The sequence below is a fragment of the Lontra canadensis genome, unplaced genomic scaffold (genome assembly GCF_010015895.1).
Source record: "Lontra canadensis isolate GAN:19392208 unplaced genomic scaffold, GSC_riverotter_1.0 scaffold2, whole genome shotgun sequence".
Lineage (NCBI taxonomy): Eukaryota > Metazoa > Chordata > Mammalia > Carnivora > Mustelidae > Lontra > Lontra canadensis.
This window is the reverse complement of record NW_022630996.1, coordinates 67,089,571-67,103,931: the sequence shown is the minus strand read 5'-3', so window position 1 is coordinate 67,103,931 and position 14,361 is coordinate 67,089,571. Positions and strand designations below refer to the sequence as shown.

Here is a 14,361-nt window from a genome sequence, read left to right as displayed (position 1 = left end):
TTTAAAACTCATATAAAACTCATATTGGTTTGTTTTAAAATTCATATTTGTTTTAGTGTATGCCCAAATGAAAAACAGTAAACTTTGAACAAGCATTTCCAGTGTAAGGTTTTAGTAAGTCGTGATCACTTAGAAGGTCCCTAACAGCTGTGAATTAACTCACTCTAATATATCCTACATGATGAAATAAGATGTTCCCGTGTCCAGTCATGTTTTCCCATTTGAAATTCTTAGGAAGAGCCTTAGTTCTGGATATATATTCCAGAAGGAAAGAATTATGATTTTTATTTCTGTGAAAGTGGTTAATTTATATAAGTAACTTGAATAAGATTGACTTTAGAGCATTACTAACTACATGTTTAATATGGTGCAATTGATATTGCAAAAACAGGTATTCTTTCATGACTGAAACTTATTTATGCTGTTAAAAATAGTTACTTGAACATATTGTCACTAAGCCTTTGGTGTCTCTTTTAAAGATGAAGGACAGAGAGAGTTTGTGTGTGTGTGTGTGTGACATAGAGAGAGAGAGAGAGAGAGAGAGACTGTATTCCTTGTTTTAGTTTTGCAATTCAAAACTCCTCTAGTGGAGACCTTTCAATGAATGCTAGAACTTTCATGTTTATTGCTCTCTCTGAATATACTTCCATAGGTAACTAATTCTTCTCTTTCCTTTTCTTCTTGTCCATGAAAAGAAATTATCGAGAACAGAGGTAGGTGATGAGAATAAGCTGAACACATAACTGAAAGTTTTAAATCCTGTTAGCATCCTTGCAATTCATACATGCAGTTATAAATTATGTTGACTTTGTTTCTGTGATCATTGAGCAGTCTTGTTTTTTATGACCTTGAGACTATAATTTTAATAATGGTGCTGTGGAATGTATTATTTTAAAATATATGTATTATCATTTAATTTTAATGGTTCTTTCATCCAACAGTACCATAATAATAGAGTTACTTATGCTACTATTATATTAATACATATGGAAATGAATTTTTTCCATCTAAAACAAACTTCCTTTGTGTTAAGGAATCACCTGTGTTTATATTAGTTAATTGGCTTTTCTTCATCTTTTTAGCAATCTTACTGCCTAGTACTTTCTGAAGGAATTTATTTTTTCGTTACTATTGTTAATGTTAGTAACTTCCATTCATAAATGATAAAATTTATATGGACACAGTGTTAGGATCAGGAGAATGTCCTAGTATTGTTTACCTCTGCATGAGAAAATATTTTTGTTCTGATTAAGTAATTGCATAGGTAAAGAAATAATTTGCATTATTAGAATCTCAGAGTGTCTAGTGTAAAGCCCATAAAGTCAGACACCCTGTTCATCATAACCTTAAAATCTATGTTTAACTAACAGCATAAAAAGAGATATAGAGCATTCATGTACTTTTATAAAAATGCCTATTTTTTCTAAATCTAAATTAGCCCATTTTGAGATGTCCCCTTCACTTTTCACATTCCAAAAATTATTAATGCTTTTAGCTTTTGATACTAAAAATTTAAAATATCCTGGAAGACCAGGTCTTATGCATCATATAATACTAGGTTAGTACTCAAGATATCTGTGCAGATTCATACTTACTTCGCTGTCCCCACTGTTCCATTAAATGTGACGCAGATTAGGAATAAGATGTAATTAACATGATACACGTTTTCGGGCCCCAGCCAGCTTTCACTTTTTTCACAAATTAAAATTTTGAACTTTACTTTTCTGTTTCATCCCACGTTGTAATTTAAAATTCCTGTAAGACTTTAGCCATAAGTATCTACAGTCTCTATAAATGTGCTCGTAGCAGACCAACTAAGATCCTGGTCAGTTAGCATGGATATTAGGAAAGATTCATCCGGTCCTGGGATAACTAACTAACTCGTTATTAATGGGAAAAGTAAACCTGAGACAAAATGAACGAAGTTTTAAAAACAACTAGATTTCTTTTTGACATGTTTAAAACTCTTGTGTCCAGAATCACCGGAGAAGAGCTGGACTTGGTTAAGCTTTCTCTTAGATAGAGTTTGATCAGTCATATCAGAAATCTAAGTTTGGTGGCTTTCTCCAATGAAAAACAAAATTAGGCTAACAAGATCAAATATTGATGACCCAGCCTCATTTCCGTAGTGGCTAAGGCTACACGGTGATTTAATATGGCTGACATATAAAAATGAAAAGTAAAATGTCACAAATAGAAGCAACATAAGCAAACCTGAAGCAGTGCTCTAAGACACATTCTCACCTGGAGTACGATCCAGAATAAAGGATTACATACCACACTGCAAAAAATTGTTAATATGCAAAACTGTGCACCAGCTTCTTATTCTAACTCAGAATCTGACTAGGTACAGTTGAGAACTTTTTTGCATTAAGAGTTTCCTTTATTTGTCTGATAGGATTTCATGCCTCCTGGCATTACCCACTCATCATTTCATCAATCTGGTTACTGTTTTGGAATCTAGTCTATATTTTGAGAGCGGTCACATCTTTGACAGATTTATTTTATGTATTTTGATATATTTCATTGCAATATTTATTTATTTTTGTCCTTGTCCATAGCTAATGAGTCTTAGACTTGTAGAATAATTCTCAAAATGAAGAGGTAGCAAATAATGGACTTTAGGTCAGCAAGTCATAAATGTATAAATATCTTCTGAAGGATTTTCCTTTTTGAGAATATACGTCAGTGGTAATAGAGTAGTTGAAAAGGTCAAATGGACCAAAGCATGCATTAAGAAATGTGTAGTCTTATAAAATATATTCAGATGTTCAGAAGGATGTGTTCAGTTTCAAAGGATTCTAGGAAATAGAAGTAAGAATTTTGAGTTGTCTTTATCTTTAAATTTAAAGGTTTTCCTTTGAGGTTCCATGGTGGGAGGACCAAGTGACAAGGAATCAGAAAATCACTTTGTAGGATGTGATTTCATGGGAAATCACTTAAATTTTCCATGGCTTTAAAATCAGATAAAGTTCTGTGTAATCTGTAAAGCATCATAGTAAGGGAAGTTCGTTAATACGTGATCTCTGAAGACTTTGCGTTTCTCTGATACTCAAACGGAGGACGTGGATGTGGTGGTCCTCACAGAGCAAGGCAGCATCCATCCACGTGAATGAGGCCCACACTTACTGGTCGACTTGGTGCAAGTATTGGCAAACATAAAGGTTTGCTCTGACTCTAAATGTGAGACCATATTAAACATATAGCCAGTTATCAGATTCTAATTAATGATATAATGTCTCAGAAATGCCATTAGGCACAACTTTCAAATTACTGGAGAAGTCAAGCAAGTAATTCTGTGAAGGAGCTTGGTAACCTGGCATGATAGGTTTAATTGCAAGTCTGACAAAAAGACAAGAAACCAACCCTTTTTTTTCTTTTTGTTTACAAACTGCTTAATAAAAATAGGAGCCCCGTTCTGGACATAGTAGAGGCAGAACCCCATGCACGAATGGTATTATTTTAAATCTGCCAGTGTTACCTTATGAAGGGTAGAACCATGTAACCTAGGAACCATGGAGAGTTCTTTTACACAACATAGTTGGAAGGATGGCTAAAGATCTTTTTCTTTAAAATCTTCAGGGAAGAAGACTTCCATATTATTTTCAGCTGATGCTATTATAATTGTTTTAGGATTTAGCATCTGTTTACTCTGTGGGTTTGTTTTTTTAAGATTTTATTTTTAAGCAATCTCTACACCCCGTTACGGTTCTCTAACTCACAACCCTGAAATCAAGAGTCTTACACTCCACCAAATGAGCCTGCCAGGCGCCCCAGCAACTGTATACTTTGTAACAAGAATTCTAAGTTTGAGCTTTAGTTTTCAGGTAGGTTTGCAAGTAGCAATAGATCAAGCAAACATTCGTTTGAACTTGGATTTATAAAACATTCACCGTATTCAGCTGAAATATTCTCTTCCTTTGTCTGAAATGAGCAGACATCATTATGATTAATGTGAAATAAAATAAGTAATTAGGTCATATCTTCCTGATCTGTTCTTTAAACAGAAACCCCCTTCCCCATTTCTTTTCTTTCTCGCCTGTTTTAGCCAGTTTATCTCCTGCTTGTGAACCTCCCTCCCTCCTTTTTTTCAAGCCTATCTCAGTTTGTTTTTATATTATTATTATTTAAGTGATACGCATCTGTCAGTGTGACTTGGTCCACATTATACAATATTTCCTAAAACAGTAAAGTAACAATTCTAATATCAGCCCAGACACAAACAAAAGCATTGGAGAAATGCCTCCTTCAGCATTAATGTTAGGACTTAATTTTTTTTCATTGCATTCTCATTTTGAGTCTGTGTAAAGATCAAAGTTAAAGATTATGGTTCAGTGGACCCTTTAAGGAAAGACCAGACTGCCTTCATAACAGGGTTCCTTTCTGAGGAAAAAGAATTTAGTTAGATAAGCTTTTGTTTTAGTCATTATTTATTTTTAAAATATCATGTGCATATCTGTAATATTTACATATAATATGGGACATATGAAGTAATTATTCCATGACAAAATTGACGCTAGTCAGGCCACCTAATGTAGTAATTACTTTATGATTCAAAACTCAATGAGACCAGCAAAATTTAAGAAGAAAGCCATAAAGACTAGAAAAATAAATTTAATTCAAAATATTTAAGGAATTACTTAGTTAATCATTTATGATCTTATGTAACAAATGATGAAATGTTATTTTATTGATCATGGGGACCTGATATTCTCTATCTTCACTAAAGGTTAAACAAGAAGAGGTAAATTTGTTGTAATCTGCTATGGATATTGAAAAAAGGAGAAATTTCTCAACAGTGAAGAATGTTAAATATTATTCATAAGAGATCTTTCACAAAATTCTTACTCTGTCATTAACATTGTTATTCATTTACTGTGTGAAGAAATATGCATTACACTCATTCCTTATGGGATTTTAAGGGGAATCCAGAGTCTTCTGTGTTTTGGAGTCTTCCTAATAGAAATAGCTAAGAATCGAATCTGCCCATCACAATAAAAATAAGGCCACGCCCCAGAAGTTCATTGAACTTAAACTCCCTTCTAACCCTTTGACTGAAGCCCACAGTTTATGATATATTTGGTGTTTAGAATTTTTGTTCATTGTGTGAAAGGTGACCATGCACTGCAGAGAAATTACACTGAAGGAGTGGTAAAATGGGGAGACTTTAAAAAAACCAAACCAACAACAAAACTAGGCCCATCTGTCATGAGAGGTTGTCCATTTAGCCTGCAGCATCAGCCAAGGGAGCTCTTGGTAAATTCCTGAATGCCAGAACCATGTACTGAAAAGATAATTTGGGCGATAGATTAATGGTCAAATGTAGTTGGAATTTGTCTTTATTTTATTTGAATTTAGTGAGGCATATCTTATCAGCTTATACAGAGTATTACTAAAGGTAATGATGAGAAAAAGGATTTGTTAGCCATAAAGATTATTGTTGGAAATTGATGTTGATGGGATATTCTCTGGCATTCATTTATAAATATTAATATGATCCAAAAGGAAAGTTTCCACCCTGAGGTGACATACAGAACTCTGAGTTTCTTGAGATCATTTTTTTTTTCAAGCATGACAGAACATTTTACTCATAGGAGACAAGGCAGAAAATGTGATTCCAGAGATTAAAGATCTCTTGCATAACAATATGTATCATTTGTCCTGTATTATTAACACTGTGAATATGGGGAAATTGTATTATTTTTTTTGTAGAAAATTAATGTTTCATAATATACTGTGAAAAAGAAAAAAATTACAGTTATGAGCTGAAGCCACTTAAAACGTTAAAAATGTTTTGCAAGAACATGTATCACAGAGTTCTAGGTAAAATTAGTCTTACAAATCTAATAACTCTGACTTGCTTCAAAGGGGAGGATCACACAAGTTAATATCTGTGCTTCCTATGGGTTGAAAATTTTTTTAGATTTGTGAAAATGTGTGAGTATATAGGATTGAAATAATATGAGAGAGACATTCAGGTCATTCAAAAGAACGAATGACCAAGTGTGGTCGAGATTTCAAACAGAATAGGAATTGGTACAAGAAAGCAAACATCTGGAAGTGGCATTTTTTAAGATAGAATTTAGCATCAGCAAGTAACCAAGGTAAACAGGAAAACTAAGTAGAAAAAGGAGTTGGCAAATTTGGCCTTTGTTGGAGACCTACTGAAGTATAACTCTGTTAAACTGTCAATCCAGCGCCTCCCTCAATGGTACCAAATGGAACTGAATCAAATTTTGGATGCAGGTGACTTTTTGGAGGCCAGCCATTGGCAGATGATCACATTAGCTCTTGAGGCTGACTAGGTGGTCCATTCTAGAGTTTTCTACCCTTCTCCCTTAGGAAAAGTAATAAAAATCTGTTCCAATCTTAGTTAATTCAAAATCAGAGCAAGCAGGGTCCATCGTAGTTCAGATTAAACAGATCTTCCTTTGTTGTGGTCCCTATACAGTGGAGAATAGAGAAACGAGGTCACCCACCAACTACCTATAAGTATCTCCCCCTATAGTCTCAACAAGAATTCATTTATTTTTCAACCCCTTCTTCCTCTTGCAGAATTATCTCCTTTTACATATTCTATTGTGCAGCTATAGAATTACATTTTTGATTGGTGTTGGAATCTCTTTCAGTTTCTTCCTATTTCTCCTAAATGAACAGTGAGGCTCCAGATTGAACAGATTACGCTAATAAGAATTTATTTGGATTAAATTATAGAAAATGGCTTAGAAATCACTGTTATTTTAAGACTTCATTGGTCTTAAGGTTACATTGTATAATGTTTAGAAATCATGAATAGTTTATTGACCGCAGTGAAAAAAACTATGCCTTACCTGGGGCAAGGACTCTCTGTCCCAACATGTTTCCTTTAGCACCATTTTTTTTTTTTTTTTCAAAGACAACAACTTCGGTCAACATCTCCAAGTATAATAAAGTTACAACAGAGAAACCTCATCTTTCCATATTTTTCCCCTGAAGCAAGGCTTTATTCATCCAGACTGTATAGACTTCAGTGATTGCATTTCTGACCTCTACAATTAGAATGACTGTAACTTGTCACATTTATTAATAATCTTACGTGTTGTTATAGATTTGATTCATGTAGATCATTATCCCTACCTCCTTTTTCCTAAAATAATATTTGTATATGTCTGTGTTCATGTGTGTGTCTTGTTTTCTGACTCTGAAATGTTTATTATGCCTTAGACAGTTACCCCAGGGAGATTATGTAAAAAAGCCTGGAGATGGTGACTCTTTTTATAGCGACATTGCTCCCGGAGTCAGCACAAACTCAGCATCTAGTTCTAAGAAGAGGTCTGCTTTTCTGTCGCATTTTCAGATTTCTACCTGTTCCATCACACATTATTCCATTAGTCAGAACATTTCATTATTTTGCAGCAGGTTTGATTACTTCTTCCTTCTTTCTTGAATGTTAAAAAATAGTATCCTTTGTTCTTTGATTACTGCGCTTCCAAATGCCATATGCTCAGAACCACTTGTTAAGCAAATCAGGCCGGAAATTGAACCAAAACTAAACTAAACGGACAACAATCCTAAATCTACAGAGAAATCCTAGGGTTTTTCAATATTGCTCTTATATGGCTTAAGAAACAATACATAGTGTTTTATAATTTTTTAAATGGTGAGCTTTATGTCATGTTGGGTAGTCAAAGAAAAAGGTTACTGTCATGCTTCAGTAAAGCAGTTGTTAAATTGGTACTATAAATACCGCGTTGAATATTTTTAAATTTTAAATATACCCAAGCTAAGCTTGCTGTGAAAAAAAGATCGCTTCTCTGTGAATCATATATTTGAATATTATGATTTTGCCTTTTATTCCTGGAATGATTATTTCTAGACTTTCTCATTTAGAGCTCAGTTGCCAAATTAAGTATATTTAGTATTTGCCTGGGTTTTATAATAGGATAAGTGGGATTAATACATTATTTATATGTCTTAAACTTTGATGTTATATTCTTGCTCCAGGATCTTAAGGTGTATAAGACCAGTTAAAATTCTGCATGCTTTATAATCACTTAATAAAATAAACTGGTAGAAGAAATAAATAGTTGGAATGTTTTAGGAAATGAGGCCTACATTCACGTTGAAGAACGCTAAGATGTTCCTGTGGAAGAGTTTCTTTAAAATTGGTTAAGGGGGATAACGTATAGAAAAAAAAGATTTGGTAGCCTAGTACATGGCTTTGGGCACAATAGGCACTTTGGAGACTGGAGGGGAATTTCTAGTTTACTCAGAAGAAACGTGATCTCTTCTGGAATTCTATATAGAGTGAATCATCTGTAAAAATTCTGCAATGGATCTCACTCTGTAAGCAATCACAAAGGAAAGAAAGAATCAGTAGATCTGGGAACTCTTCTTTATGCGGAACTGTCTTAAGCATGAAGGATTGTTTTTACTTGGATTAACATAGCATAGAGCAAAAATAAAAATACTAGTTTTTGTACAAGGAGTACAGGTCTATAGAAGAATGTTCAAAAATTTTTTTTCTTTTTATTGGGTTTTTTTTTGGCTAAGAGAATAAGGTTTATCTAAATTCTGTATATAAATATTTTCTTGGTCAAATATTTAATTTTAAATTAAATAACATGGTAAAGAGGTAGAGAAATCAGTGGATTCCAACAGATTTTCTCTTGTCCTGCTGGACAAAATAGAATTCATTCTTTAATCAAAAAATTATGTTGTAAAACTCCTAATCTGGGGAATTAATGTGTAATAACTGTGCTGAGTTCCATTTATTTTCATTCATCAATAGAAAGCTCCTTTTAGAGTAGATATTATTAGCAATTAACTGGAATGTGTCGAAAAGATTTTAAATACAGTGCTATTTTCTGAAGTACCTCAAGAAGAGCTTAAAATACTGATTAGAATAATTCCCAGATACTAGAAGAGTGGGTTATGACTTTTAAGTAGTTAAAAATGGTATCAAATTATGTGACTTCTTCTAAATACATGTAGTTTGTCAAAATACTTTTTCTTATGTGGTACAGGTAGGTGTGTAAGTTTTGCTTCTCGTAGACAATTTATTTAAGATGGTAGGATACACATACCGTACGGGCTTAATGGTACATGGGCTTTGTGAGAGACATTTCCATGATAAACATTTGATTCAGTTCGGTTATTGGGCAATTAACTAAGAGTATTACATTTGGTTGGGGGCAGGGGGAGGTATTTGTGGAGAAAATGCCAATTCTCAGAAAATAGTTTTATTGTTTAAGAAAACCTAAATATTACTTTGATGAAGGTTGAGCAGTTTCAATTGAACAGATCTTAACGAAATCTCTTGGAAGTCCATGTTCTCATAATATTTGAATGAAAACCATTGCTTTACAATTAAGAAACATCTATAGTGGGACCCCATTATAACTCTTCTGCTTGGGTAATATAACTGAACCATGAAGTGAATTTGCTGTCCGTGGTTGTTGGGAATGTAATTGGCTTGCATGGTATGCTGATACTTTTCCATTGTAAACTATTGTAATGGGGTTCCATTGTATTTGACTTTTCTTAAATTGAATGTTGTGTAATTCTGCCTTCTTCATGAAGACGTTCATGTTCTCTTCATTCTTTCATTTCAGATTTTTTTCTTTCTTGATTTATTTAATGCGTAGTAATGCTTAGAAATTTTGCTTACTGATTTTGAAACTAAGGTCACTTGATTATATTTTTGAACAGTATATACACATTTTCCATTTCAGGTCAAATGGGCTTTCTCATTCTTGGAGTGAAAGGATTCCGGACACAAAACATATTTCAGACATCTGTGAAAACGGACGACCTCGAAGTAATTCTTGGCAAGGTATAGGGCGGCATTCTGAGATGCTAGTGCATCTGTTTGCAGGACCCAGATTCTGTTTTGTGGTTCTTGGTTGTAAAGATTTGTCTTTCATGTACGCTCTGTACTTCTCCCAACAGAGAAGAGGGCATTTATTATGATTTCTTTCTTTTTTCTTGGATTTTAAATGATGGGATTCAGTAGGACCAGGGTGAGAGAAGGCTGTACAGTGCTATACAGCCCTGTGTTCTGGGAAGGGCTGGCTGTGAATTACACCACTTGAAATACCCTGTGATTACACATAGGACAATTGTTTATTTATATTCAAATCTAGCTGTAAACCGTCTTTTTCAGGTAACCTGGGAGGCAACAGAAAGAAAATCAGAGGCAAAAGATTTAGACCTCGGTCTAACTCAACTGAGTAAGTCTAAACCTCTAATGGAAAAAGGCATTCCAAGGTCCTGTGCACTTAGTGTGCAGAGTTAATTAACGAGATCATCAAAGAACTGTAAACCATGCCTCTGGTCTTGGTTTTGTCTTTTTTTAATTCTTTTTTTGCGGTTTTAAAATTAACCATGGCTTTTCTCTTTTACATAGGCATCTCCGCAACTGTGCCCAAACCAATATTCACTGATAGCGGGGGTCCCCACTCTCGCTGCAGGCTTTTTCCTCCAGTAACCTGCCATGTGGTGTCTTGGTTCCTTTTGAAGGGAATTTTGATAACATCCCTTTCTTCTCATCACCCGGGGTCCAGCCATTTCAGAGGGGTCACCTTTCCTCTTCCCAATATTCACACAGCCTAGAAGCATCCGGGGACAATTCCCACCGTCCTAGAGCATGAGACTGCTCACAGTGTGAAACCACCGCTCGGAGGGCTTCATGGCTGCAATCTAAGCATTCTCTCAGACTAATGGAATATGGATTCCCTTTTAAATCTTCCTTCTGAGGACATTTAAAAGGGCACTTACCAAAACTTGCTCTTTAACGGAATCATTGTCACTAAATGCAACACTATCTGTTTTAAATGATAGCCACACATTTTTTTTTTTTTAAGCTGAGGAGAGGGAGGGGGAGGGATCAGAAATTCCATTTAAAGTTATTTCTAATGAGGTAAACACCATGCACTTTTTTTTGGTTTGTTGTTTCTTCACTTAAGAAAGTACAACAAGACCAAGCTTCCTCAAACCTTTATCTCACGTTAAGGAATCAGGCACACCCTCATTATCCTTCTGGACCTTGCCACCAGGTTTTAATTAACCATACTTTTTTGACCTATCTAAACCTTTTTTTTTTTTTTAAACTTCTTTCTCACTGCAGTGCTAGTTATTGTTTTCAGGATCACTGTTGCCTCTTCATGCCTTAATACTTAAAAAAAAAATCTGAATTAGCAGGTGTTTGTTAACTGCTTGTAGAAACTTATGTTAGCTTTTCCATCATACACCCTGCCTTTTTCAGTCCAGGAATAAAAACAGTGCCCTGAAATTTGGACCCTCCTGCTGATGGTATTGTCTTGTAAGTGGCTTGTCAAAAGTTTGCTAGAGGATACTTTAATTTCAGAAGCAATAGATAGGTTTCAGTGATACCCTTGCATGGTCCAGAATGACATCATAGAACTCCATCATAAATGACTAATCTGTTAGAGTTTATCTTATACATTCCCAAAGCGCTTTGATGCTTTAGGGCTCATTGTGGATAAACTCTTGGAATGTCGTTTGATTTGTTTTGCATGAGGTCACCTGGTAAAGAGCGCCTCAGCTCATCTCAGTTGCTCACAAGAATACAGATAAAACTGCAAAACATTCTTCAGAACTTCCTTTGTGTACTGGTTAGCATTTTAACAGCATTTCCTAGAATAAGGCTTTGAAAACTCTTGAATGAAAATAAACTAACATTATATTAAAGCTGTGTATTGACCCAAATAGCACTTGGTGTTTAGCAAGATTCATACAGTATTTTCTAGCATGGTCACTTACTTTTTAAAACTTTTCTGTAAAACTCCCACTCATATCATGATAAAAATTATAATACTAGCTAGCCCTCAAGGAATCTCTTGCCTGTGAGATAACACTGTATTATTTAATAAGATGTCATAGTGGAATCATCTTTGTGAGTAAGAAGTATTAAGGATTCCCTCAGATTTTTCAGGCTTTGCAGATGTGGGTTACATGACTCATGTTAATTAAATGGAACCAAGTCTGTGAGGTTGGCCACTATTCTCACATACCTTATTATATGGGCACTATATACTTATTTTTTTTTTCCTTGAAAAGAATCCTAATACATAACATATCAGGAGGTATGTTGACAGTCTTGTTTTATGCTTTCCATATTGGCTAAATAATCCCTTTTGCTTCTGATACAACATTATAATTTGTGGGACTATAAGAGGAACAGAATGAGCACAGACAGACATATCGTTTTTATTTTTTAGATTAAAAGGTATCATCTGAGTCTATGATTTCAGCATCCCCTTTAGTACCCATCATCCCAAAGGATGATGAAACATCAGGACATGAATTAAAACACTCACCACAAATGCATACTTGACTAATTAACAACATATAATGTCCTTGTTATTGTATTGTTTTTCCACTCATCTTCCTCACTGTTGTACATGATGTGAAAAGGGTTTTGGCTTAGACTTTGTATTATATATTGTGTTTTTACAGGAGGGAGCCCCAAGCACCTGAGCCTGGGCACTCCCTCGCCCAGACAGTCCCATCCCAAGGTATAAGCCTCGGGGGCTCTGACAGCCCCCAGACAGGGAGTCTGGATCACAGGTCAGTCTCCACCTGCCCCTTCATTCTGGGCTGCCACTTAATCTCCCTCCTAGTCCCTTCCTTGGCTGAGAACAGGGTCATTTGATCTTTGACTGACCCCCAGCGTCTGCTTGGACATGGTCCTGGTCCAGCCAGCACCAGCTAATTTTCCTCTGCCTTTCCATCCTGGAGAACACAAAGAGCTCTCCTCCCCTGTCTAACGCATTTTTTTTGCATGTTGCGCTACAAGCCAAGTCAAGCCACATAGGCAGGTTTACAGCAGTTTGATAAAATCCCATCACTTCCGCCGCCACCACCTAGAGATGCTAGGATGCTCGCTGTGAAGACACTTTCACGGGCAGAGCCCCAGAAGGAACAACCACTGAGAGCTCTCTTCAGTGACCTCTAGTGAAATGATCACAGCCTTCTCAGATGTTCCCTGAAATGGAGGGAAAGGTCCATCACATGCAAGCCAAGCCATGCGGCTGTAGCTTTCATGGAACAGCCATGGCGTCAGCCCTTTGAGCTTCTCAGATTGTCAGTGAAAGGAACACCCGTCTCCTGGAAGCTGCCTGTGGGTGACTCAGTTTGCTGTGTGGCTATGTTTCACCTGGTAACAGCTGCATGGGCTTTTTCTCCGGTGTTCCCCAGGCCAGAGCATTCACTAGCCTTCATCTGTGGCTGCACTTGCTTTTTGACTTTTTCTTTTTGTTCAAAGTCTCAGTGGAAATTTTTATGCAAGTTTTAACTGGCTATCTCTGTGAAAAGTGCAAGTTGGCAATGATTGTGGCTAAAGGCAAAACTAGTGTGAGTTGTTCCTGAGGCAGGGGACACTGTCTTAGCAAAAATGGTCTTACCGACATAAAAAGCAACCAAACCCTTCTCTTAGGAGGGAACTTCATTGGTTATAGCTAAAAAGGAGGAAAAGGGCTATGGGAAAAGTAACCTAATTTTGTTTCTATAACTGAAAATGTGGTCATGATTTAAATGTATTTACAAACTAAAACCAAATACAGTGGAAAGAAGCAAAGTTTAACCCCAAACGAATAGTGTATTCTATCTTTCCCCTGATTTCTTTCCGAATAACTTGGAGAGTTCGATAGAGCTTGTATCTTCATTATCTGTAGTGTCTCTAGAAGTTACTTTTTAAAAGAGAAAATTCAGTAAAATCTCCAAATTGTCCCAACACTGGATTTGTTGAATCTATGTTTATTTTACAAGAGCACATTCTGAAAGGGGATGTGTTTTTGCTTGGCTCCCTGGGTTCAAACCAAAGGAAACTCTGGGGAAAAAAAAAAAAACCAAAAAACAAAAACCAACAACTTGCACTCCCAATTTACCATCTTTTAAATTTTCCTTTGCGCAGTAATTCCAATGGAGACTTTGCCAGATCCATCAGGGAAATGCTAATGAAGGTCATTCGTATCCTCTGGCAGTTACTCACATAATTCAGGACCAGACATTCAGAAGGCAACTTCTGAGGTCCATTTTTTAATGGAACCACGATTACATTAGTCTGGAGTGCATAGAAGGAAGAAGGAATATTGCAGCTACAGCTAAACTGCTGAGCCCAACCTGAAGATCCTGGAGGCCTTTTTGGCCCACACTTAATATGTGTGAGGGCTTCGGGACCAGAAGAGCAGGACCCTTTCTGCTCTTTATAGAGCCAACTGGAGCACCTTTTTTGTGAACTCCAGTTTAGGGCCTGCTATCTGGAGTGAGACAGAAGCCATGTAAAGTCATATATATATATATATATATATATATATTTTTTTTTTTTTTTCATATTGGAAAGAGAACATTCTCCTTTTA

The 14,361-nt window shown here is 35.8% G+C and overlaps 1 protein-coding gene across 12 annotated transcripts in view; it reads left to right on the top strand.

Moving 5' to 3' along the window:
- The window catches only part of ADAM22 (ADAM metallopeptidase domain 22), a 217,999-nt gene that overhangs the window by 193,479 nt on the left and 10,159 nt on the right, over window positions 1-14,361 (top strand). For 3 of the 12 annotated variants that reach the window (XM_032875790.1, XM_032875783.1, XM_032875884.1), the window contains exons 26-30: window positions 696-713; window positions 7,204-7,311; window positions 9,714-9,814; window positions 10,145-10,211; window positions 12,460-12,570. In XM_032875790.1, coding sequence (XP_032731681.1) covers window positions 696-713; window positions 7,204-7,311; window positions 9,714-9,814; window positions 10,145-10,211; window positions 12,460-12,570 — 405 coding nt within the window. Of the gene's footprint in view, window positions 1-695; window positions 714-7,203; window positions 7,399-9,713; window positions 9,815-10,144; window positions 10,212-12,459; window positions 12,571-14,361 lie in introns of all 12 variants that reach the window. The other 9 variants (XM_032875808.1, XM_032875798.1, XM_032875827.1 and 6 more) reach the window with 5 other exon arrangements.